At 37.6% G+C, this 25,877-nt stretch overlaps 3 protein-coding genes across 5 annotated transcripts; 1 reads left to right on the top strand and 2 right to left on the bottom strand.

Moving 5' to 3' along the window:
* Positions 1-2,336: 2,336 nt before the first annotated feature.
* On the top strand, positions 2,337-4,206 carry LOC137736634 (palmitoyl-acyl carrier protein thioesterase, chloroplastic-like). Its single transcript, XM_068475871.1, has 6 exons — positions 2,337-2,702; positions 2,791-2,924; positions 3,108-3,221; positions 3,329-3,497; positions 3,602-3,670; positions 3,862-4,206. Exons 1-6 carry the CDS (start codon positions 2,337-2,339, stop codon positions 4,204-4,206), a joined length of 1,197 nt encoding a protein of 398 aa, XP_068331972.1.
* Positions 4,207-5,158: 952 nt separating this feature from the next.
* LOC137736851 (CDP-diacylglycerol--serine O-phosphatidyltransferase 1-like) lies at positions 5,159-11,146 on the bottom strand. 2 transcript variants are annotated; one of them, XM_068476149.1, is made up of 13 exons: positions 10,761-11,146; positions 8,842-9,031; positions 8,208-8,273; positions 8,070-8,129; positions 7,750-7,840; positions 7,518-7,572; positions 7,160-7,239; positions 6,932-7,048; positions 6,762-6,846; positions 6,507-6,598; positions 5,827-6,080; positions 5,611-5,699; positions 5,159-5,510 (listed from the first exon to the last, which is right to left on the bottom strand). In XM_068476149.1, exons 2-13 carry the CDS (start codon positions 8,997-8,999, stop codon positions 5,383-5,385), a joined length of 1,275 nt encoding a protein of 424 aa, XP_068332250.1. In that variant the 5' UTR covers positions 9,000-9,031; positions 10,761-11,146; the 3' UTR covers positions 5,159-5,382. The 2 variants fall into 2 exon arrangements, with proteins under 2 accessions (XP_068332250.1, XP_068332249.1); XM_068476148.1 differs by lacking the exon at positions 10,761-11,146 and having other exon boundaries at positions 8,842-10,631.
* Positions 11,147-17,599: 6,453 nt separating this feature from the next.
* LOC137737776 (DExH-box ATP-dependent RNA helicase DExH5, mitochondrial-like) lies at positions 17,600-25,661 on the bottom strand. 2 transcript variants are annotated; one of them, XM_068477327.1, is made up of 19 exons: positions 25,100-25,661; positions 24,333-24,487; positions 24,171-24,258; positions 23,785-24,021; positions 23,583-23,678; positions 23,133-23,321; positions 22,872-23,031; positions 22,665-22,795; positions 22,315-22,482; positions 21,960-22,232; positions 21,522-21,716; positions 20,942-21,145; positions 20,525-20,594; positions 20,262-20,410; positions 19,736-20,041; positions 19,374-19,433; positions 19,135-19,287; positions 18,863-18,973; positions 17,600-18,638 (listed from the first exon to the last, which is right to left on the bottom strand). In XM_068477327.1, exons 1-19 carry the CDS (start codon positions 25,517-25,519, stop codon positions 18,171-18,173), a joined length of 3,633 nt encoding a protein of 1,210 aa, XP_068333428.1. In that variant the 5' UTR covers positions 25,520-25,661; the 3' UTR covers positions 17,600-18,170. The 2 variants fall into 2 exon arrangements, with proteins under 2 accessions (XP_068333428.1, XP_068333429.1); XM_068477328.1 differs by lacking the exons at positions 17,600-18,638; positions 18,863-18,973 and having other exon boundaries at positions 19,167-19,270.
* Between the last annotated feature and the right edge of the window lie 216 nt (positions 25,662-25,877).

Genomic DNA, 25,877 nt, shown 5'->3' with positions numbered 1-25,877 from the left:
AAAGGATGCCGAAGAGTATCACTTGGCACACAGTCACTTTCTAATTTATAATCGCTTCCTTCGTTCTTTTTTATGAGTATTTTGATTTAGCAATGTTGTATAGAGGAATGTTGTTTATATGCTAATTAGTTACTAATTATGCACTTAACGTTGAACAGCAAAGTGTGAAAAGTCCAAATTCGAATCGTTCAATCCGATGCTTATCGTAACCCGACCAAGGGAAAGCGATTGGATAATCGACATGGTAAACACCGGTCGTGCTTAGGTTTAATAATTGTTTTAACTGAAGACTGTTTAGTTTAAGAGAAGTAGTTCTTGTCTCACTATGTTTGATGGACACATAATTCTCCCCTTGGATTTGCTTGTTTGTTGCCTTTTGTATGCAGAGCATCCATCCCTAACCTCCAGTCCCTCTCTCCTGCTACTTCAGCCATTTCTTGACTACGCCAATGTTGAAATCCCGACGTTGGCCGACGCCGCCAACGGGTTAGATTTATCCGGCGCTTGGATGCAGAAGAGTACTGATGAGAGTTTGACTTCACACTGCAACTTGGCACTGGAGGATACTTGGACCCCAAGAATTTACTTCAGGAGGCAGTGGAAAATTGACCACTGCTCATCTTGTGGTAATTCACCTTCTTCGAGGCAATACCATATTTGTAAATGATGAGACGTATTGTCAGTAAAAAATAAGTACATTAATACCTACATAATAATCTAATTATCAACCACGTTATATAGTTTGTAAAATATGATTTATATAAATAATCTACCTAGCATTATCCCTTGTACTAAACAAATGCAATTTTGTTTGATTTTCGTAATTATACGCTTCTTCGACTTCAAAGTGCAAATGCAACTCCTTGCACGTCTTACGATATTGATCATATCAGATTGTGGAAAATAGCTACAATACTTATAAGTATTACAAACTTTCACCACCTGACGTCAAATATGATATTGGATTGGCATTTGACCGTACAAATGGTAAATGCATGTGGTACTTGCAAGCAAATTGTGAAATAATTTCGCCGCACGCCTATTTCCGCACACTTCCTTTTTAGGGGTCATCTAGAATTATTTCAAAGTAAAATTAATGGCCAAAAATAAAATAACGGTGTGCAAAAAATATCAGTGTGGGGACAGACATAGAAGTGGGCCTCTCAGAGTGTAGTAAAAACAAAGGTAACATTTAAAAACAAGAATCAAAGCTATTGGTTAATGTTGGTTTAGGTTATAGATAGTTTAGAAAGAGGAATTGGATCCACTCTAGATCTTAGTATCTGGAGTCTAAGGATCAATTTATCTGGACAATTGATTGGTGTGTAAAAGAAATCAGAGCCGTTGAGTTACTTTTGTATTTGCAAGGTTTTTTTGGGTTGAATTTGAAAAATAGGGTATGTAAATTATAATGGGCAAAACTTGTTTGAGATGGTTTTTGAAATGATTAAAAGTGTTTTATAACACTCTAAGCACCCCTAATTCCGTTTAGCAAAAAAAGTTAAAACTGCTTGTTAGGTCATAAAAGCGTTTTATAAGGAAACACCTACCGAATGTTTTTTAATTTCAATGTGTTTCTAATTAAAACGCTTATAAAAAAAAGACACTTGTGTGTTTCTTATAAAAACAATTCAAAATTAGCTAGCATCAAACTCATAATAAAATATATCATGTTCTCGCATTCATGTGGGTGGACCCTCAAACCCCTTCAACCAAGTAGAAATAAAACACTTAGGTTTGCATTTTCACTCCGCCCAAGGGATTGGTCTAGTGGAAAGAAAGCAAAGGTTTGGAAATTCTAACCCAAGCTTGAACTCTCATGGACACATTTTTTGGATCATCAACTTTGCTTTGGCGCGTTGTTTGACCCAAAGGTTGAAAGTACGTTGCCGTTCCATGTGAGACCGGAGCTTCATGATTATGAAAATTAGTCTGTCATCAATGTGTAGTAGGATACCTCCTACGTTAAAAAACATAAAATAAGACAAAATAAAAATATGAGATGAACAAAAGAAAAGTGTGACAAAACATTTGCACCCTAACCCTTTTGTCTGCTTTGTGAAATCGATCACACCTATGTGTTGTGTAGCACTCAAAATTTTGGGGAATCAAAAACTTAGCCTTCAACAAATACAAGGCAGATCTTTGAGATGTACAATTACGACTCCTAATAACAATGTTTCCTTCCTCTTTTTTTCCTCACTTTTCCTTAACTTTTTCCGTCCACAAGGCACAAACAACTATTTAAACATCTCCTTCCCCATTTCCAAATTTCAACCTTTCTTCCAACCAAAACAAAAAATAAATAAAAAACAAAGAATAAATAAATTGATGCCATGGCCACCTTCTCTCATCTTGCCTACTTCCCTGTAAGGTGTTCTTCCTGCAGAGATAGCTATGATCCCAATAAGCAAAACCTGAGCAATATCAAGATCGATGGAACTTCCAAGAAACCCGCAACCAAAGTTGAAATGGCCGGTGTGGCAACGACTTCCATTTCCATGACTTTAGTAGTAAATGACTACGTGACTGAGCAGCAAGCCCGACAGAACATTCCGACAACCAAGCAGTCCGTTGATCATTTCCGACAAGGGTTCAGCATCGAAGGTGGCGTGGGGTACAGGCAGGGGGTTGTCATCAGGTCCTATGAGGTCGGGCCGGATAAAACTGCAACACTTGAGAGCGTCCTCAATCTGCTGCAGGTGATATAATTAATCAATCCAAGTTATGTGAAGATTGTGTTGCATTGTTTGGAAAGTACGGATTTTTTTTTCTTCCGGTATGATGCAGGAAACTGCATTGAATCATGTGTGGATGTCTGGACTCCTGAGTGATGGATTTGGAGCAACACATGAAATGATGAGGAATGATCTTATTTGGGTTGTGTCCAGAATGCAAGTTCAAGTTGACCAGTATCCAATCTGGTATGTCCAATCATCGCCTTTTCCTTTGATTAAAGCGATATTCTAAACTAATCTAAACCTCAAAGAGGGGACTCAAACCCTGAGTTGTTCTCTTTTTGCTATAATCTTTAAAGCTAGGAAGTAGGACTCTTTGCAGTATGAAACAAATTTCAAGCAAAAAAATGTGACAATCACATCCTGCAGGGGAGAGGTACTGGAAATCGACACTTGGGTTCAAGCATCAGGGAAGAATGGTATGAAGCGAGACTGGTTGATCCGAAGCCAATCCACGGGCCATGTTTTCGCTCGTGCGACCAGGTATTGTAGAATTTCCTCAAACTTCCAATCACTCTCATGATCTGCTCATGAATGATTTATTTCAGTCTTGTCATTGATTAATCATGGTTGTACAAAACGTGGAACAGCACCTGGGTGATGATGAACCGGAAAACTAGGCGCCTTTCGAAAATGCCAGAGGGAGTGAGGGGTGAGATTGCACCTTGGTTCATAGAGAAGCAGGCAATCACAGACGATGTCCCTGAGAAAATCGTCAAGTTGGACAACAATGCTAAGTATGTCAACAGCGATCTGAAGGTAATGTTTCGTGTCCAGTTTACTCCAACGGCTCAAAGCTACATCCATATACAGTTAAGAGAATTGAAAATATGCTGAATATGCAATTTCTTATTACTTGGTAGCCCAAGAGAAGTGATTTGGACATGAACCACCATGTCAACAATGTCAAGTATGTAAGATGGATGCTTGAGGTAAAAAGTCTCTCTCCCCTCTCTAATTAAAGGCATGTTTGGCACTGCTTCTGAAAGGGTTAAAAGTGTTTTCTAACCACGTTTGACAGAAAAACTTAAGTGCTTCCTACAGAAGTAGTTCTAAACAGTCACTTATGTTTTCTTACCATAATTAAATCTTAATTAACTGACTTAATCTTTGTTTTCGACAGACGATTCCTGACGATATTTTGGAGTCTCACCAACTGACTGGAATCACACTAGAATACAGAAAGGAATGTGGGAGTTCAGATATAGTTCAATCGCTTTGCGATCCAGAAGATGGAATGTTCATAGAGAGACTCAAACAAGAGAATCAAGATACAGGTTTACCGGATGGATTTTCTCTGGCAGCTGGAATTCTTGAGAACGGCGGGTTTTTGGGCTCCTTTGAGAAGCAACAATTGAGATATACACATCTCCTCCAAACAAATGGGAACCTTAAAGATGAAGAGATTGTTCGAGGACGGACTGTTTGGAAGAAAAAACCAGAGCCCTCCCCATTTGCTTCTATGTAGAAAAATTGTATGAGAAAAAGGGGTTTAGAAGCTTGTCCTCTAAGAAATGGGATGGCCTGAATAATAAAGGGCATGTTGTGGATAAGGGTAACAGAAAACAAGCAAGATCATGGATTCTAAGGAGAGTGAAGAAGAAAAAAAAAGCCAAGGATCTTTCATTGTTTCGGATGTTGCTAGCTTCATCGAAGCTGAATAACAATCCTAATAAACGAGCCAGATATGTAAATGACGAGTTATCGGAAAAAGGTAACAGAAAACAAGCAGCATCATGGATTCTTCGGAGAGTGAAATAAATGTAATGTGTGGTCATGAAGGTAAGAAAGTTCACCTTAAGCCTAATAGGGGGTACATTGATTTTGATTAGAAGGAGTCGTTTCATTTCATTTGGGTCTGTAATTTGTATAGCCATTGTCGTAATACCATTTGGTAAAGAATAATTGTAATTTGTAAATTCCGTCATTGAAATTGTTTACAGAACATACTTTTACGGTCACCATTTTCAATTTCCACTCGAGGGACGGGCTAGTGAAGAGAATTCTCATGCCGGATATAACCAATATGGAGTCGGGGTGGTAAGAAATATAAGTCTCGTGCTTCTGTGAGACGTGCCTTACAATCGGTACACCTACACGGTACAGTTTTCTCTTCACGAACATTTCCGCGCGTTGAACGAGTGAAACAGGTCACGTATATGAACATTCCATAATATATTCATAACCCATAAAAAATTAAATTATATAACAATAAAAATTAAGGAACTTAAACGAAAAGCTTCCAATACTGCTCACTTTAACGAAAAACCACATTTTTACACCAAAAAGTCAATCCTGATACTATTCACTTTACTCTTTATTTTGTTCTCATCGTTAAAGCTCAAAGTTTTTAAGTTATTTTCATTAGTTTTCCTTAAAATTTAAAGAAATATACTAAACATTACAACATGAAGAAATCGGTTGAAAAAGGCTCATCCTTGAAAATTTTCTGCCGGTAATGGGGACAAAACCAGTAATTTTACGAGCTGCCTAGGAAATGAATAAAATCCTCTACTCAAGGAAGTGTGATCCGCTAATCTATAGGAATTAACAAAAAGCTGATTAATATTTACAATGCCGATCGATATCGAAACCCTTTTGAGACGAAGAAGCAAGTCAAAGAATGATGTACACAATTGTAAATTCATTGCCTCTTTCGCCGTAAACTTTGATGCAGTTGCCACGACCAAATTATCAAAAATATTACGAGGGCCGCTCCGGTAGATGCCCAAAACGTTACCAGCCATAATGGCATTGACTTAGGATATAATCCTGATCAAAGGCAATAAAAACAAATCACGTAAATTAGCATCTGACAATCAATGGACGCAGAAATTTCACAAAACTAAGGAGCGCGAGGAAAAGGACATACCATGTCCAAACTTGATGCAAATGAGAAGTTCAATGATGCAAATAGCTACGGAAAGCCAACAAAATGCCCCAACCTTCTTCACTGGTTTTCTGCAAATACGGTAATTGAGCAAGCGTAAACTACATCACTGCAAATAAGTAGATGATGAAATGTGGGGGGTGGGTGGGTGTGTGTGTGTGTGTGTGTGAGAGAGTGAGAGAGGGAGAGAGAGAGTACCGATCTTGAAGGTATGAATTGTACTCGCGAATTGTCGGAATTGCAATAAGCCACCACAGGATCAACCTATACACTATCAAGGGGTTCCGGGGAGGAATCCATAAACAGAACTTAAGAAAGAATGTATTAAGCTCTACTGTCATGAATACAATGCAAAGGGTGAGGACTTGAATGAAACGCCATGGACCAAGTAAGGGATGCCATTCGTCCTTGTCCCACTGAGCTGGTGTGAATTGCCCCAGTGTTCTTTTGACCTGAAACAATAAAGATTGCATCTCCCAAATCACAAATTATATAATGATGCCGAATGCCCTGAAAACCAATTTCAAATAATGTCATCGAAATCACAGTAACTATTTATTGTGATTGCAGTGGCTAGAGAAACATCCCATGTCATATGATTACTTTCAGTTTATTATAGGGAACTGTAACGAAAAGCTTCCGATACTGTTCACTTTAACGAAAAACCACATTTTTACACTAAAAGGTCAATCCTGGTACTATTCACTTTACCCTTTATTTTGTTCTTAGAGTTAAAACTCAAAGTTTTCAAGCTTTTTTCATTAGTTTTCCTTTATTATAACCGCTTCAAAGAAAGAAAAAAAAAAATCATCAAGCCAATTGGCAAAATTAGCGCATTCATGGTCAACCAAAATGTGTAATTGAAATTCCAAACATACTTTTCCAATAATATTCGGCTGACGGCTTAGACCAACCCACTTGTATGTTTTTCCATCAAAGTACCTAACCGTATGCATTCCTGCCCAGATACCTGCAAAGCACCCAATCAGAAAGCTTATGAGGCTGCAACCATTATTTGTAGATGTACTGATGGTAGATACGATCAAGAACAGTCTGAATTGTCAACAGAAAGTAGCATGCTATTTGCTACAACTTAACAAGAGAAGCACGTTATAATGTAAGAGAGTTCTCACCAAACCAGTTGCAGATCAAAATGTCAAGAATGATACTGTCCCACCAGCATTCATTGAAGTTCGGTAACATATGGCGGAAGGTAAGCTGAACGTGCCAAATAAGCTTTCAATTAAAATCAAGTAAACCACTCGAGCATACATCAAATTAGGTATAAGGTGAAGACACTAACCTCTATCAGCTCAAATCCGATGGAAAGCACCCACAGAAGGGGCTGATTGCGGATCAATATAGCTTTTCCCCACCACCCAACTATATGAGCCACAACAAATTCATCAAAAAGTGTTTCCTGGGGAAAAAAGAGAAAGATGTATTATAAGCTGGTGTACTGATGTAGATTGACAACATAACGATACATGAGAAACAATTAAAATGGATGGTGTGAAAGAAGAAATCATACATAAACATTCTTAAACCTGTTAGTAGGATTTTCAGGCAAATATATGCGACAATCAGCACCATAAGATTTTTCTGGAAGTTCTGCATGAAATCAAGAAATACAAACAAAGAATGAACACCTTGATCATGCAGCCTACCCAAGGCATCCAAAATAATTTGAGTATAAAATGTTTCCCAAATCTCATCCGCATAACTAATTGAATAAGAAAGCATATCCCTTGTCAGCTAAAATACCATATTAAAAGTTTAGAAAAAGGAATTGCATGACCCATAATGAGATCAGAAAGTTTAATCTTAGAAACTTATCAGCTAAAGTTCCACGTTAATGGTATTTGAAAGAAAAATTTTAACTGCATTACCAACACCAAGATCTGGATGGAGAAACTTCATAAACTGCCGAGCATTGTCACGTTTCTGTAAAGCGAGAAACCAAAAATAACTATCACAAAACTGAAGACATTAGAACTTCCAACAAACAAACTTCCAGGTTTTTATACATGCATATACCAACACACATACATGTATACACAAACACAGAAAAATCGCATATATAATAATACAAAAAAAACAATAATAAAGAGAAAATTTTACCTGGAAAAGCAAAAATGTGAGAGAAATAAGGTAAACAACAGCCATTCCATGAACCAAGCGCCAGATTGCAGGATGAGGTCTGATAAGAACCCTGTATGAAACGTAATAGAGCATAAGGCTAACAATTCCTCACCAGTATACTACTGTGAATGCTAGTAGCAAAAGCAGCACTTGCATATAGGAAAAACAAACAAGGAAAAGTAAAACCAAACAACCATTTATCTCCATATGAACACTTTTATTCCCATTCATTACCAAAACAACCATCCAGTAGAATATTAGCAGAACCATTATACAACTAGCTCAATCCAAGAACTTACGTAGACGGGGCTTGCAGCAAGCAATAAGCAAGAAAAACTGTAATCATCGCCCATATACCCCTGCAGGAAAAGAGTGGGCATGGGATTTGTAAAAGGTAAATAGGAGAACACTGTCACCAAATGTAAAGATGAGCTAACCTTTTTACGGATGTAACAACATCTCCAGATGCACTGCTTTCTGGGTCTAGGGCTCCACTTACCCAACTGGTACATTTGAACAAACAACAAGATACAGAAACCAATTAACCAATTGTGTAAGACGAACATAGATCACAATTGCTTCAATAATGAATAATTGTATATGAGACCTAAGGTCTGGGATGTGGGGGGTAAATGCTCTACCACTGGAGGCTACAAGCAGCCCCCCAAATAACTAGAGAGGTGCAATGTTAAACCTAAAAAAAAAAAAGACTACAGAAACATAAAATAATTCAATTCCGATAGAAAAATAAATTCTGTAAGCCTAATAGAGGGACCTAACAGCATCATGGCATCACCTATGTCAGTGGATAGACAATTTGACATGCTAATGCAATCACATAAACTTGAAAGCTAACAATTCAACCACTTCTATTTGACAACTGTAAGAAGAAGAAAATAAAAAGCCATCAGAATACTACTCGACAGTGAGAAAAACCATCTGCTGCCAATAGCTTTGTCAGGAATTGTAGTAAATAATGCAGAATGCCAGAAGCATTAGTTCGCAATCCATAAAATCAAAGGTAAACCTACCATTGTTATAGAGAATCTACTTAGTGGAAAGAGCACTCACATAAGGAAACATGCGCCAATAAGCAGCATCGAAATGGTCCGAGGCTTGTATGCCCATGCAGTCCATGGATCCAGTTCATCGCCTGTATTTGACTGACCCATGTCACCATTTTCTAGAACATCCTTTCTCCTCACTCTCCTGTGACCATTAGGCTCCATCAGCCTTGAATACGAAGACGCCAACTTGTTCGCTACACATGTAACATTATTAAGGTTATTATATTTGCATGATAAGTAGACAAACACTAGTTTTTTTTCAATATGCCAAGGAAAGTACATTATTCATGACCCAATTAATAATTATAATAAATATGCATGTGGTGGTTCTTAAACACATAAGCTATCACAGATTTACAGTATCACTAAGTTCCACAAAATCTCAGCTGTAAAAAGATTATGTTTTTTTTTCTTGGAGAGAACTCAGCTTTAAAAAAACATGTCATACAGAATCCCCATCCTCCGGAATAGGTTCCTAACTCCTAACACAAGATTGCTGCCATTGATGTAACATAAATTTCAAGAGAGAAAGATTAGTGGCAATTGATGAAAATCTAAAGCAAAGGCCAAAAGCGAAAGTTAAAATGTCGCGTCTCATAAAGGCTCCATTCCAGATAAGAATGTGATTCCGTCTAATGTTATGAATGTTACTAAGCAGATATTCGATTCCCACAAAACCACTGAGTCCTACATGTTTGGGACACAGATATGAGAAAGATATGGAAAATCTAGTCAGACACAATTTGATGCACCTTTCCCTACATAAAGGTACAGTCCCAACAGGTTAAACATCCAGCACCTCTATAAAGTAACTATCCCCTCCCACACAAAATTTCCCCCATAAAATTCTACCTATCCTCACTAGAAATTTACACATTCACAGCAGAAACTTTCAGAAATAAACTATACAACAATCGCTCAATTAATCACGTATATAGACCACTTCCACCTACAAACACCATCTAAAGTTCAAACACACCCAATTTGCCCGTAGTTCAGACTTCCGAGGGTTTTTGATTTGGACAAGCGAATATCTGTTTATATCTAATATTTCAAACTAAAGCAAGCTCATCAACAATTCTTCCCCACTCTTTAACCCATGTGTGCTTAGGGTACAAGATCCTCAAACCTAATCCCTACAATAAGCATCTATACTCAAAATTCTTAACCTAGTTTTGTAACCCCAGTAAACAAAATAAGTTCTACACATCCTAGAATAAACGCACTAACAATTCTGCACACTGAAAGGAACTAACTAAGCTTAATAGTTAACCAAACCGTGCCACCGGAAACTAAAAAAATCTGATAAGGTATACAAGCAGACACACACATACATATACAAGATCAAATTTAGCTGCAGACAACAGTAACCAAAAATACCCATCAAGCAATTTTCGAAATTTACGGTTTCAAGCTATAAAACACTGCTTTGATATCATGTGCTTAACAAGCAGCAAACACACTCACTAAACGAAATGCAGAAACACAGATACTCTGAGCAGATTTAAACAGAATAAGTAAATCGGATACGAGCTGTTGAAATCGAAAATCCCCATATCAGCTAACAAGTCATATAATTCGTTAAGTTCGAATGAACAAAAGCTATAAATCATTGCAATCGAAATTTACGGTTTCAAAAGCTACAAATCATTGCATGTTGGAAATAATCAAAGATTAAGTGTCAGATTCAACAAAGAAAACATGGGTTTTTATAATAAATGAAAATTCGTCAAGTTCGAATGAACAAAAGCCTAAAAACGTAAGATTATGCAGATACAAGATAAAAACAAATGAAAAGAACACAGTAAGTGCGTATATATAGTGATATAAAAATACCCAAGTACGTATATCAGCGTAGAAAGAGTGAAGAGATAAAAAGGTAGGTGAAAAAGGCTATGTATTTGAAGAGGGAGAAGTACTTACGTAGAGAAATAAAGAGGAGGTGGCCGTACGAATGGAGGACGAGAAGATCCTGGCCGTCGGATCAGAGCTTTTTGGAACTTTGAATAAACCGAAAGCGTGACCGCACAGGGAGAGAGAGAGTTAAATTATGGAGAGGGAGATAAGTGATGCACTTAAACAAAAAAAGATTTGCATTTAATCAATCCAATCAACGATGTGTGAAGCTTTTGCAGTGCCAGAGAGAAACAAAAGTGAGAGAAGAAAAGGATCAGCCTTTCTCTGTCTCTCTCTCTCTCCTCTTACTCTCTCTCTCTTCTTTTCCTCACAACACAGAGGAGGTTTTCTCTGCAACAGCGGCGAAAGGGCGAAGGATGACGATGGGAGAAAACCCAAAAAAAAAAAACTCTGGAAAACCGATATATAAATATTTATATATTTATTTTACAGAGGAGAGAGAGAGAGAGAGTGTACGACGGTCAAAGGAGATTTTGAAGATGTGTCAGCAGAGAAAATAAAAGGGGAAGAGATTTTGAAGATGTTTTTTTGTTTTTCAGATGCGGTTGGATTGAGAAAAAGGATGCGTTATGCCGAAAGTACCCCTGGGGATCTTCTTTAATTGCGGTATATTATCATTGATGATCGATTGTTTTTTTTTTTTTTTCTTTTTCTTTTTCGTATGCTAAGATCATCTCTAATGGTTGGGTTAAAAGCTAAATTTTTTGGCCCAAAAAATTTAGCTTTTAGCCCAGAAATAATTTTTCTGTTCTAACCGTTCTAGCTTAAAATTTTAGCCCTGGATTATTAAATAATGAACTTAGACTTTTTTTTTTAAATAAATATGTAGACTATCATAAATTAATTTTATGAACATTTTAATGTAAAAAAAATTTAAATTCCTATAAATATTGGTGCAGTCCACTCCGATTTCTAGGCTAAATTTTGGGAGGAATTTGGCCTTGGTTTAGCATTTAGCATTTAGCTCAAATTTTCCCCTTGGGTTGGAGTGGGTTTGGAGAAAAATTTTGGAGGGTAATTTGACTTTTAGCCCACCATTGAAATTGGTCTAAGGGAGGCTCTACCTCTATTCGATAAATAATACAAATAAATAATAAGTGTGGTATTACTCTTTTCATCATGCTTTGCTTTAAATTTGACTCCCTTTAATGTTAACATATGATGGAAATCTTTTTCGTATTGACTTTCGAGTTTTGAATCCTTTATTCCGATTACGTTTGAAAAAAATCAAATGTTCGAATTATATTATTTATCTGTTACATGGAGATTAAATTTGTAAATAAAATTGTGTAAACTAAATGACATGTGAGTTAGTGATTGAATTATTACTTAAACGTTAATAAACGTGCTCATTTCTATTGGTGACACATCATTTAATTTGTAAATTTTGTTTACAAATTTTATCTCTCCCACATTACCCTTCACTTAAATATATAGGTGATTGATCGTACCACTCGTGATGGAAATATTTGACACATTGGTGGTTGTGTGTAAACTTAATCAATTGCTTCAAATAAAACAATGAATAATTAAAACTTTGGACTGAAATTTGAGTAAAACATGATAAGACGAGTAGCACTCAATGTGCCTCCAATACTTCGAATATGCTCTCCAATTCCTCATACCAGCCATTGCCTTCCACTCTAGTTTTGGGGGATTTCATCTCATCTCTTGTATGTTGCTTTTGGTCAGAGACAACTATATGTTGTCACCCCTACAAAATGTTTGGTATCTCTTTAGAATGATGTTTACACCACCTCACCTTTTTGGTTACATCTTGGTTTTGGGCATTTGCTTGCATTTGTGTTCGTCTAAGGGTTGGTTTGGTATTGCTGTGTTTTGAAAAAAAACTGCTTCTGCTGTGCTGTGAGAATAAGCAGCTGTGAAATAAAGTAGCAGAGTGTTTGGTAAATTTTTTTGTAAAAGTGTTTTTGAAAAAAAAAGCAGTATTATAGTGTTTGGTAAACTTTTATGTAAAACAGATGTGAAAAAAAGCCAGTTTTTCAAAGCTGGGTTTTGCAACTTCTTGTTTTTGGCTTTTTTTCACCCAAAACTGTGAAAAAAGCTGAAGCTGAATGTTTACCAAACACAAAAACAGCTCCCAGCTTTTTTCAGAATCACCTCAGTACCAAACTAGGTCTAAGGACCGGATTTGTGGCGTTCAGGATGGGTTTGGTTCTTCCTGATCTACAGGTTGGGCTTCTTTTCACCAACTTTGAAGCATTGATGGGTTTTTGTATTGCACTATGCGGTGGTATCTCTCAGTTTTTCTGTTCGTTGGTCGTCTCCATCTTTTCTGCCGCAGTTGAGGCGGCGGGTGATCTTCGTTTTAGGGTTATCAAATTTTTCAGAGGGGCCACTTTTGGGCCTCTTCGGGTGGACTCTGGCTTTTGGACCAAGCCACATCTCTTTTAATTTTTTTATGCTTTAGGTATATTTGAGAACCTTTACTCATGCGATGAATGCATAAGTGGCGTCTCAATTGTACCTACCTCAATTATGAGGTTGTTGTCTTTGTACTATGTCCGTTTGGAATTTGTTATAAAATTCCTCCTTGACCAAAATAAAAAATAAAACTACCAAACCCTACTAAAAAGGGTAGCCTCACGTTCTATCCCTGTGTTATTATGTTTGTATATATTTGCATAAGTTGGTGAAGGGGATTTGAATTTAGTGACTATCCTTTGGTTCAGCATTTCAGAGATGACGAAATTTGGTTATGGTGTGTTTTTGGTTGAGGGTTTGTAATTTTTGTGCTGCAATGTCTTGGTCGAATCAATCAATCAGTCGTTTTCTATACTGTTGTTGCCTTGGTGGCCGTTGGAAATACGTTTGTGGTGACGACAGTAGGTGCTGCTTTTTGCACTTGGAGAATAAAGATTAGGGTTTTAGTTGGGTTTTAGTTTTTGTTTGTTTGGTTATTGGACTGGCTTTTGTGCATACTGTGTTTTGAGTTATGTTGTCTTCTTTTTGAGTTGGCCTGTAATATTTTTCTCCTTGATAAATATTACTTTTCAACAGAAAAAAGAAAGAACAAAAAAAAAAGAAAAAAAAAAGAATGCATTTTCCAAGATGTAAGTGGACACCATTCGCCGCACGTAATTAGCTTCGAAAATCTATCTCCCACAGTGTTGTGTACAGACAAAGCATATGATTAACTCTTTAGAACAAGTTGGTACTTGTTCAAAAGTTGGCATAGGCTAGTAGCTGAAGACTGAAGTGGACCACTCTTGAGATTTTGACATCTGAGGGGCCGTTCTAAACCATCAAAAGCATTTCATAATACTAATTAGAAGACACTTATACTCGTAAACGGTTTTATTAGAAGGAAAAGATTTGGATCTTTAAGGATTTAGGAGGAATTCTTCTTCACGATATCTCATTATGGAACTTCATGACTATTAACTAATCCGTTCATATTATAAAATTACTATTTAAAGATAATTTCTATAAAAAAAAAAAAAAAAAACAAAGAAAGAAAGAGATCGCGTAATCATTGATTAGTATAAAAGTATATATTTGGTATTGATAAAAATATTATGAACCATCTATTTATTTACTATATTTTATTTATTAAATAACCTTAATTTCAATTGATTGTGTGCACATATAATCTTTATATATTGATTTTTAATATGAACAGTTTTGATCATAAGTTCGAAGTTCTGTGAATCGGTCACAAAATATCTTGGGAATTAAATCCTCCTCAAATTAAGGAGTTTAACTTTTCTCTTATTAAGAATTGTTTAAGTGTTTCTTTTTCAAAAAGTGCTTTTATGACCCTAAAAGTATGTGTTGGTTGTCATAAAACACTTTGAACCCTTCTATAAGCATTCACAAACAGACTATTAGCAAAAGTTCAGGCGTTGCATGAAGAATCACTTGTCACATGTAACAAGTAAATAATTTTAATTTTTTTTATTAACGTAATTAGAAACACTTTCAGTTATCTTTTTAATCATTCTGGACGAAACATGTCAGGAGATAGTCCCACATGCTTTAGGTGATTTTGTGTGAAATGATTAATGAAATTAATCAAGATTATGCATCAATCAATGACGAAAGATATTTCATTAATACTCGAGTACTTTCTTGGAATGTTGTGGGGCTACTTGATTAGTGTGAGTGGATGTGGTCCGGGACTCCGTGTCCATTGATTTGATGATGATGAAGAATCGTGCGGGTTCGGGATTTCTCTTACCGAATCGATAAGCGAACGGGATAATTGAGCAACACAGGATTATAATAATAATCATAATATTATAATAATAATAATAATAATTAGTAATTGATGTTCTATTTGTAATCAAAAGTACGATATTAATTTATACGAAAGAGAATACGTACATATAGAAGGCTAGGGGGCATTTAATATGGACCTTGATAAAAATTTTGTTGAGAATTTCAACCTGGTCAAAAAGAAAAAGAACTTTTCACGTTAACAAATTACAAAATTGTACTATCCTCAAACGTAAGATCTAATCATTCCTCAGACCAAATCATTTGTTGATCTAAAATGACAGTGCCAATCGTGCCAGCCTCTGAGCGACGTTGTTTGCCTCCCGTCGAGTACGAGAGAGCTTGGTTTGAAGGAAAATAGGAAGAATAATCCAGTTGGTGGTACTGCTACAAAATACGACTGCGTTTTGGGACATTTCATTATCAAGACATGGCTCCACCTGTGACTTCGTCCAACCCATCCCTTTGTTGTACACTACACACCCCTACATGGAACATGGTGCATGTATTTCTATTTTTTTTTTTTTTTTTTATTGATACGAGATATTTAACTTCAGAATTTCTTTCAAAATAATCGACATTGTTGACTTCAAAATTTCCTCCACCGGCGATTTCCTTTGTTGTGCACACCTTCATTGTACATGCATTTCTTTGTTCCGTTTCTTTTGTATTGATCAACAATAGAGTGTTTGTAAAATTTAACTTTAGAACCTCCTCTAACATGAGGGTAATTTCGGCAAGGCAACCTAACTAAGAAACTCTTACACCAGATGAGAAGTCAAGTGATACCAAAATACAAAAAAAATCATATGTTTTTGTGAAAGTTGTTTTACAAATAACGTGATCGGATATTCCTCGACAGTTTTCTCCATCAAACAGTATCAAGACCTTGTTCAATAGGATCCTCCCTTTTCTTAGTATATTTTTTTTTCTACCCCAAAAGTTTAGGCTTTGTTAAATTAATGTCACGGGATTCACAAACCTGTGATGTGCGATCGGACGAAGTGGCCCAAGGTTGTGCTCCCCTTGCACATAATCCACCCACGCACTTGCAATCTTGATTAACATATAAGGACCAACGGGGTCCGCCAACCTTACTTCCGTCAACTTCAGTTTGCTACCGGCTCCAACAACCGAACAACGTAACGACGACAAATGCGCTCCCTCCTCCCTCACATGGTTCTATTGTTACAAAATTGTCATATCAATGTGTTATAGAATGAATGTACGATGTGATTGATGTTTTGAGAACATAATATTGTATGTATTAGTACATAATTTCACATGTTATGCCAACCTTACTTCCGTCAACTTCAGTTTGCTATCGGCTCCAACAACCGAACAACATAACGACGACGAATGCGCTCCCTTCTCTTCACATGGTTCTATTGTTACGAAATTGTCACATCAATGTGTTATAAAATGAGTGTACGATGTGATTGATATTTTAAGAATATAATATTGTATGCATTAGTACATAATTTCACATGTTACAATATAAATGAAATATTAAAATCATATTTTAAGAATATAATATTGTATGCATTAGTACATAATTTCACATGTTACAATATAAATGAAATATTAAAATCAGTACAACGGTTGGTGACATTATGATTTGAGACTTTGAGGAGATTTGAGAGCTTCATTTGGGCAAAAGAAAGAACCAGACGTTGTCACCTCTCTGAATATTTACCCAAAAAGCAACACGCTTCATTTTTTGTGTGCCCTAACGTTCTTTTTTTTTTTTCTTAGAAACATGATGGTCGTATGGACAATTGGACATGAAAAGGGCAGAGATTTCCCAGCCTGTCCCATGCTCGTAGCATATGGTTCAGATTTCATATTCTTATAACCTAATCAATAACAGCCTAGATCCCCGACAGCCATATCGATGTCGCATTTCGAGGAAGAAGTGGGATCGAAATTTGCCTTCTGTGGTTTTCATATTTTAAACAATTAATTTAATTTTATCATCACAAAATGCAAATGATGCTTCAATTGGCCAGTGGCTGGGAAGGACAAGGCTTCCGTTTGTTAGGTCAAGATTTGTTGTAAGATTACATACAGACCGACTACACTGTCACAGTTGTGTTATATTGCTCCTGATCCTGAACGGCATTACGACAGTGTATCTGGTTCATCTAAGTTGCTTACAAGATTTTTGCCGTGAAGTTATTTTAATCGGAAGGAATTGTGGTCCCTTTTCTTTTCTTTTTTCTTGGAAAAGAAATAGAATATGTTTTAATAACCGAAATCAAAGACCCATCAGCGGTTTTATCTCCTATGTTAATTTAATTTCAGTCACATGCAGGAAGTCGTCATGGGCAATTGGGTATGGATAGGTTCCCACATGCAAACATGTAAATTTGTAACACTCTTTGCTTACTCAAGTGACAGCTCTACGAGAAAAAACTCTCGCATGTTGCATGCTGCTTTCTGTTTCATGCAAGTTTCTCTCTGCCGTTGGTGCGCTTGACCAATGAGGGAGTCCAAATATAACCGGTTTAAATCCAACTGGGGCAATTTCACCGCGGTTATACTATGAATATACTGGGAGCCATTATGGATTTTTTTTTTTTTTTTTTTTTTTTTTTTTTTTTTTTTTTTTAACAAGGAGCTGGTTATTAACAAGAGGGATGAAAAGAAAGTTACGATTACAGTACATTAGCCTTGGCAAGCTATCCAGAAGAATAATATGTTACAGCAAAGTTGTGTATATTTCCCCTTGACGCTTTCTAAGTACTGTTCAACTACAATTGCACCCGTCTTTGATAAGCTCTCTTGGTCATCATCAGTGTCTTGATCCAAATGCAACAACTGAAATGGCCAAAACATTTCGATTTCCGTCTCGTCAACTTTAGCTCGATGTAGCTTTGTGTCCCGTGGCAGATGATCCACCAAGCCAAAACCAACCACAAGTTTGGCATCTCGGAAACTATTTGTTGGTGATGTCTGATCAAATGTGGGTGTAAAAAAATGTAGATACAAGGCCAGATCTGCTGGCTTTTATGTGGTGATAATGCTGCCCGACCTTCAATGTTTTCTGCGGCAGGTAGCAAGTTGGACATTGCGACCACATTGATTCTAAGTCTCTCCGAAGCAAGCACCACAAGTTGTGCTCACCGCCCTCTCATAGAGTCCTTTTTCGAGAGGGAAAATCGGCAAATAGTTTATTTAATTGTGGTCCTTTTTGCTTCTCTTTAACATCATTGACATGTGCTTGATGTCCTCATGGCCCATTTGTGTTCCACTCACCAGCCACTGAATGGCCTCCGCTGCCGCATCTTTTTCTGCACTCTTCTTGTTGTTACACGGGTGGCCCATAATTTGCATTCCGTTAAACTCCACTGTAGCTCGGAACTGGCTGTTCTTCAGTTGCATAGTTTTGTAGGTAGGTGCGTTGTATCCTGCTCGTGTGAGCAATGTCTGGAGCTGACTCTTAGAATTGTCACCCCCGGGTCCACTTTCAGTTCTTGAAACTAAGGCTGGCTGTGCTGCCACCACAGATGGCTTTGACTTTGAGAGTGCAAGGACCTGGCGGCCAAACACAAATCTACCTTCGCCTTGATCCTCCGAAATCAGCAACCGCATTGCAGAAAGAAGTTCATGGTAACTGTGTGTGTCCATCCTGGGGTTCAGTAGCTGTTCAGGATTCACAATATTCGACATTAGCCAGAGGTAACATGCGGAGAAAATATATTCAAACCTCACATCAACTGGCAACTGGGAAAGTAAATTATAAAGAGACCTAAAATAATAAAATATATATTTATACATAATAAATAAGTACACTACAAGAACAGAAACAACAGAGCTCCTTCAGGTCAAAACTTAGGAGAAACTAAGTTCGTAATAGCTTTACTTACTTTGATTTGAATTAACTGGTCAAGTTCCCCTTTTAAGCATTGATACATTTCTGCTACAGCAGGCTTCATGAAGAATTCCAAATATCCTCCCAGCATTTTCAAGTGTCCATCCTAGCAGAACAGGAAATATATCACACTATATCACTAAATAAGGAGCAATAACGATAACAGAAAATAGACATAATCGAGCATGCATAAGTATGTCCCCACTCCCACAATCAGAAAATAAGTTACTTGACACATCCAGAAAACACCAGAAACGAAATACGTACGGTATCCCCTTTCGAAAAACTTCCACCAAATAGGAGGAGCACTGAGTCAGACACAGCTGTTGAATCCCGTAGGAAAACAGAGTTCACCTTTATCTTCTCATTGAAAACCAGCCATGGATATGGAATTTTAGAATCCCTAGCATTGACAGAGTTCTAAACAAATGAAAAAGAACATGAGATTAAATAGAAACAGAATTGGGGCCATCTTTTTCTTAAATCTGATGCACAAGAATGCTTACCGAGTATAGCAGCACCTGCCCATCCTCCATTGTTTTCAGTGAAAATGACTTCTCATTGTGCTGCATATCAATTTATGCAAGTCCTCAAGAAAATTATACAAGAATTCAATCATGCTTATGTGTATCAGACAAACCATACACATGAACAAACACTGAAACTGATAAAGCAATTTCAGTTACATTCGTGTGGCTAACTTAACTTTCTTACCAATTTGATTAGTAAGACACGGGTTAATCATGAGATAACCATCATGAATCCAACAGAGGGAGGAGAATGACAGCATAAAATTTTTAGAGAAGTGAACAGCTTATATCCTGCTTAATTATAATGCGGAAGGAAAAGAAAATGGATCTGTGCTTACCACAACAGAGCAGATTCCAGGATACAGGCCATAGCAAATAACTGCACGGACGAGATGCTCATCATAACTCCATGCGTTATGAGTGGTGGTGTTGGCATCAACAAGATCAGTATCCCTAAGCAAAGAGAAGAACTCCTTCCTAAGGGAATCAATAGCTTTCATTGATTGTGCTGAAAGAAAATTCTTCCAGCAATAGTCATATCCAGCAAAGTCTCTTTCAGCAACCTTCCAGCCCTCATAGGCCCGCACAAGTGCAAGGTGATCACTATTATCTCGGGAAAACTGAGATTTTGCAGCCTCAGCAAGCTACAAAGACCAACAAATACAAGAACCTTAAATTGTTTCTAATGATAATGACACTGTGGCAAATTATAAATCCGATGCAACTTTACGATGTTGCGCCTCCACCCAAAAAGACTAAAAAAAACTTCAGCCAACAAAGCATTTATCTCAATTTGCCTCCACTCCATTTCTGTCCAAGAAATAAAGAGCATGATAGATATAATGAGAATGGAGAGTGGCTTACGTCTTTCTTGTCAAATGGTGTTAGAAAAGGATCTCTGACACTAAGCCCAGAAACAATAGTCAAAACTGGATCCAGGCAGTTGAAAATGGCGCCTAGCAAGAGCATCTTTCCAAGTTTTGGCTCCACAGGAAGCATAGTTAGATAGCGTCCTGTCAAGTGATTTAGACTGCATTAGGTTTTTGACTTTCAAATTTAATCTCTCAACCATTACAAAGAGTTGCAAGCATCACAGTGCATAATTGAAATAAGACATATCTTCCCACCTAAAACAGTCAGATTCTCTTTCTCATCCAAGGCCCCAGTGATCTTTAAATACTCTATGGCGTTTTGCACCTGTAAAAGATATCAAGAGAAAAAATGTGAATTGCAGACAAGCAGCAAAATGTGAGTGAGAATAAGCACAACATAATTTCAGGAGGAACAATTTGGGGTAAGCCTTGAGCTGCACGTGTGCAGGGTGCAACTAAAGCACCATATGCCACTAAGATATCATGACAGACATTAATAAGCATATGCACTGAATGCTAAGGAATTAACAAGCTTAATTAGTGCAAGAAAGTAGAGCTACAATGAAAAGCAAATTACAACTATTCTCGATAAGCCTTCAGCAACAAAAAATTGTGCAACTGAAGATTTAAGTTAAAAAATATTAGGTCGATAAATATAAAATAGACTTTTACCGAAAGTAACTCTGGTGACTGCAGAGCCCTGGATAAGAACTCAGAAATGCTTCCGAGGTTTAAACTTTTTATTTGCAGACAGAGAGACTGCAGAGGTGTCCTCAAAATCTCCGGTAACTGATACTCTGTAAATGCGTCATACACACATCTAGGATAGAGATGATAACATTCCCCGGGCTGGACACGTCCTGCTCTTCCTCTTCTCTACAATATATAAGCAGAGAGGAGCGTAATTAATCAAGGTAACAGACTGAAACTTGAAATGTACTGAACATTAAGGAAAATCAAAGTGGCCCACATGAAATCACATAAGCATGCACACACATATAGAAAGAACAACATGTAAATAAGCGTTTATAGCCTGTTGCCCCTGTTGGGTGTTTACTGTTTACACAGAAACTCTAATGATCTCAAGAGAATTATAAAGAAAAACTGTTAATTTAATGGAACTTGTCTAATTATAAAAATAATTTCTGCTACTCATTCTACCACACATGCGTGCACACAACGATGTAGGTCAACAACCTAGGAATAGATTTCATCTAAGAGACAAAAAACTTCAGCCAGAACACATCCTTACTTGTTGGGCAGAAACCTTGGAAATCCAGGAAGGAAGCAAACAAGGAGTATTATTCAGTGCGTCATATGAAGTCTCTTTTGCCTTTCCACAATCAAGTACAAAAACAACATCATTAATCGTGATGCTTGTCTCAGCAATATTAGTAGCCAGCACTATCTTCCTCACTCCATCCTCAGGCTCATCAAATATTAACCTCTGCATGCAGTCAACATGGAAACAATACAAATATGAGAAACCATGAGAAACCACCATTTGAAAATGGGCTAGAGAGTAGATTTGGTAGTAATTCTTTCATTCACTAAAGTTGAACACAAATTATGGCAGCATTAATTAATTAATTACCATAAACAAAAATACATGCCTGAACAGCGTACTACAAGCATACGCAAACAAATTATGCTAGAGATAGTACAATTATCAGGGCACTAAAAAATTTACCTGCTCAGTACTTGCCATAGAACCATGGCATGCTAGTAACAAGACTTGGCTTGGATCACCTAATAGAGGATTGGCATGTAACTTTTCCTTCAGAGAATTGATGTCATCCCACCCAGTCATAAAAACTAGAATGGCACCAGGCTTGTCACTCTCACAGATATTGCACAAGAGATACTCGATGAGATAAAAACCGATACTATCAGGATTCCAACATGCTAGAGACTCCCGAGTCTCCGGACTATACTCCTTAAAATCGGCTGCTTTAAGTGCATCCTGAATACATTCCATGAGAGCAAAAATGAGAAGATACAGAAAATGAAAAAGAACAAAACCGTTTATGCAGTAACTTGTATACCTCAACAACAGAAGCAATTTGGCTTTTCCTCTTTCTTGGCGCCTGTTTGCTCATTTTCCACATCTTTTCTTGACCATAATCATCAATCTGATTGTATGGCGTTAATTTGCATCCCGTAATTTCCAGAACATCCTCCAGAAAATGAGTTCGAACTGGATATGTAAAACCCTAGTTTAGAGGAAAACAACAAAGATAGACTAACCATATTAGACATTATTATTTACCTCTGCAATCATCAATAAGACTTCCCTCATGAAACAAATAGAAATATGCATTCATGCATAAAACCCCTCAAACATAAAAGGAAATACACATTTTTTAACAGAAATTCACAGGAATTTTTAACTTACTGGAACATGAATTATCGGAGCTCTACCAAAGTAGGATGAGAAAAGCTCAGAATCTAGGGTTGCACTCATCAAAATCAGCCTAAGTTCTGGTCGCAGAGGAAGGAGATCCTTGAGAACAATAAGCAGAAAATCTGGCATCAAATTATTTCCAGTGAGAAATCACCCCTTATCTTCAAAAATTGAAGCCTTGATCTAGCTATAATTTACCTTCATTCATTCCACGTTCATGAATTTCATCCACAATCACATGAGATATACCTTTCAAATTTCTATCAACTAGTAATCTTCTCAACAAAATGCCAGTGGTGCAAAAGAGAAGGTGAGTGTCCCTCCCCTTCATACCTTCTAACCGAACCTTATACCCAACCTAAGACCAAAGGAATGCTTGGAAAGGTTAAAAGAAAAAGAAAACATCAGTTCTTTTTATCTGAAGGGTAATAATTTGATCAAGTATGCCAGGAAACTAACCGAATCACCCAATTTCTCCCCTCTCTCTGAAGCAACTCTTTCAGAAACAGACATAGCAGATATTCGTCTAGGCTGTGTACATATAATACTACAAACAGCTCCACGAACAGCTTCTATCTCAGATTCTAAAATGAATTGTGGAATTTGAGTAGTCTTGCCACAGCCAGTTTCACCTGATATGATAACAACCTACAAGTACAAACGTGCCAAAAAATTATACACAGTCAGGTTACAGGCCACCTTTGCATAATTGAATTAAAATAATTGCATGATTCAGCATGTATCCACATCTACTACCTTACATTTGAGAAGACCCATAAAACAAAGAAAAAATGACCACTGCTTACGAGAGAAAAGAGCCGACCATGAACACAGGCCAACTACTGAATTGTAAAACTAGGAAGTCAGAATAAACATCTTGAATGAATTTTCCTGAAAATTTAATCACACCTGATCTCGTGAAATTGCTGCCAATAATGCATCCTTCTCTCTATAGGCCGGAAGACTTCTGCGAAGTTCAAGCATTTTTCTACCTTCGGGAGATTCCTGAAAGAAAAAAATATTACAAAAACATAGAACAAAACACATGATTCATCTTATGAGTTATCACTAAATGGAATCGTGCAGAGCAATATGCCAAGGTAAGACAAACCTGCCAAGCTTGTTGCTTATCATGCAGCTGCATACTTCTCCGCCAAAGAAGTTTTTCCATCACACCCTTACTTGACGCAAATGATTCTGGTTGCTCAAAAAGCCCTTCGTCAGTAGCAATGCTGCCACTACTGTTTGATGTAGAAAAGGAAAGATCTTCCTTTGTCCTAGACTTCTGGGAAAGGAACTCTCCAAGATATCCCTCAACTCTCCTCAGCAACCCAAGAGGCAAGGTCACCTTTCAAATTTAAAAACCTTCACTTAAGAACCGTGTAGAACGAAGTACAAACTGAGGCATTAAAAACATCATGAGGTGGAGGGAAGCTGTCCTAAATTCCTAGCTAATCTATTGTTACATTTTCATATAAGTAAACTAATCAGAATTACCTCTCTCTGAGGGCGCCTATCATCCAGGTCAAATCTGTAGTTTGGCAGTGGGACCTTACTAAACACAGCAACTTTCGAATACAGATGGCTGTCAAAGATACTTACGGTCAGACTTCTATAAAGTTATCAAAACACTTACATGCTGACAAAAACCAAAGATACCTATAAAGCCCCATTCTGCTTGCCAAAGCAGCTATTTTCTCAAAGTTGCATCTATCTTTTTTCTCCCTTGTAACCAACTCTTGCTTCTCCTTGTCACATAACAGCATGGTTAATTTCCGTTCCCACTCATTATCAGATGAGTAAGGATTCTGTGTCTGCAATGTTCAGATAAACAAATACCAAAAGCATTTATATATGTTAGACCTTTCAACTGGATAGAAATCTCCGTAAACATCATGCTTTGATGCGTTAATAAAACAGTCATAATGGTATGCCTTGGATTAATTTAAGATGTAAGGGCTTGAAAAGGCTACACAGTATGCCATTTTGAGCGATTAGCAGCTGATAAGAACTTCATACAGGGCAAAGGAAACCACTCCATCATATACTATTTCCAAACTGCGAGGAAATGTGGTTGCAAAACTCCCCATTCCAACCGGCTAAAGTGATTTTCTTATCGGTCAATGCGTACTTGAAATGGCTTTGAGTATGCAATGGTAAGACCATCCGCAACCTAATCGCATTAAGCTTCGGATAAACTACCAGCAATTCATATCGAAAATTGACACAGCATTTCACATCGCAATCGGTAAACGACTCAATCAACAACCAAATTAAAAGCTAAAATTGAAACACCCAGCTACCACTCAAAACTTCAGAGTCTGAGCCCTAAATGAAACCCGATTACCAATTCACACTTAGTAAACACGCGGATTCCCCATTTAACAACTCTACACGCGCGCACAATTCACCTACAAAAACCTCACCGGATGCGACAGCAACTCAGCTTCGCGATCGGAGCCTTCCTCGGAAACGCCGTCGTCGTAAGCGGAAGAGTGCTGAAGCTTGGGCTTCTGAAACTGCTGCTGCTGAGTCTGGTAGTACGCCAGAACACCATTGGTGCTGCTCCTCTGGTTGAGAGCACCAGCAGTCTGGTTGTCGCGGAGCTTGGAGCCGACTGAAGTAGGGGAGGTGTAATTGGGGGTGGTAATGGCGGAGCGGAGGCGGTGGTGGGGAGGGACGTAGACGGAGCCGTACGAGGAAGGAGGCCGATCCTTCATCGCCAGGAGTGAGGGTTTGGAGGAGGAGGCAATCAGTTTGGGATGTGAAGGCGACGGCGACGACGCGTGAGGGAATTGCAGAGACGGAGGAGATGGGTGGAGGAGGAGGAGGAAAGAAGAGGGCATGCACGGTGAGACAGCAAAGTGGCGTCGTGTTCGAGATCAGATGAATGTCCGAATGAGTCTCCCCTCCGGAAGCGAAGAGTTAAGTGTACTTCGAGTTCGCACGTCAGCTCTGCACTTTCGGCTTTAAACTACATCAAGTAAATCTGGGCTTCTTTTGCAGATAAACGCTTTCCATATTCTGGTATTTACACTTTACTTATTTTTATTTAAAAACAAAAAACAAAATTAAATTCCCCCCCTGCCCGAATTTTACAAGAAAATGTACATGCGTTCTCATTTTTCCAAATAAAAATAATTTTCGATGACAAATTATGCGCAAGGTAAAGATGGGCATGCTGTCCTTAGGTACTCACGTGGT

The sequence above is a fragment of the Pyrus communis genome, chromosome 6, assembly GCF_963583255.1.
Source record: "Pyrus communis chromosome 6, drPyrComm1.1, whole genome shotgun sequence".
In the NCBI taxonomy this organism is placed as follows: domain Eukaryota; kingdom Viridiplantae; phylum Streptophyta; class Magnoliopsida; order Rosales; family Rosaceae; genus Pyrus; species Pyrus communis.
This window is presented reverse-complemented; position numbering and strand designations above follow the sequence as displayed.

Excerpts from the sequence above, each read along its gene's own strand:
- LOC137736634 (XM_068475871.1), top strand. The coding sequence starts at position 2,337 with ATGGCCACCTTCTCTCATCTTGCCTACTTCCCTGTAAGGTGTTCTTCC. Across the intron at positions 3,222-3,328 it reads GTTTTCGCTCGTGCGACCAG|CACCTGGGTGATGATGAACC; the intron begins GTATTGTAGAAT and ends AACGTGGAACAG. Across the intron at positions 3,671-3,861 it reads ATGTAAGATGGATGCTTGAG|ACGATTCCTGACGATATTTT; the intron begins GTAAAAAGTCTC and ends TGTTTTCGACAG.
- LOC137736851 (XM_068476148.1), bottom strand. The coding sequence starts at position 9,119 with ATGTACTTTCCTTGGCATATTGAAAAAAAACTAGTGTTTGTCTACTTA. Across the intron at positions 6,847-6,931 it reads TCGGATTTGAGCTGATAGAG|CTTACCTTCCGCCATATGTT; the intron begins GTTAGTGTCTTC and ends TGGCACGTTCAG. Across the intron at positions 6,599-6,761 it reads TTTGATCTGCAACTGGTTTG|GTATCTGGGCAGGAATGCAT; the intron begins GTGAGAACTCTC and ends GGTGCTTTGCAG.
- LOC137737776 (XM_068477327.1), bottom strand. The coding sequence starts at position 25,519 with ATGCCCTCTTCTTTCCTCCTCCTCCTCCACCCATCTCCTCCGTCTCTG. Across the intron at positions 23,322-23,582 it reads CAGCAATTTCACGAGATCAG|GTTGTTATCATATCAGGTGA; the intron begins GTGTGATTAAAT and ends TTGTACTTGTAG. Across the intron at positions 20,595-20,941 it reads AGTCACCAGAGTTACTTTCG|GTGCAAAACGCCATAGAGTA; the intron begins GTAAAAGTCTAT and ends TATCTTTTACAG.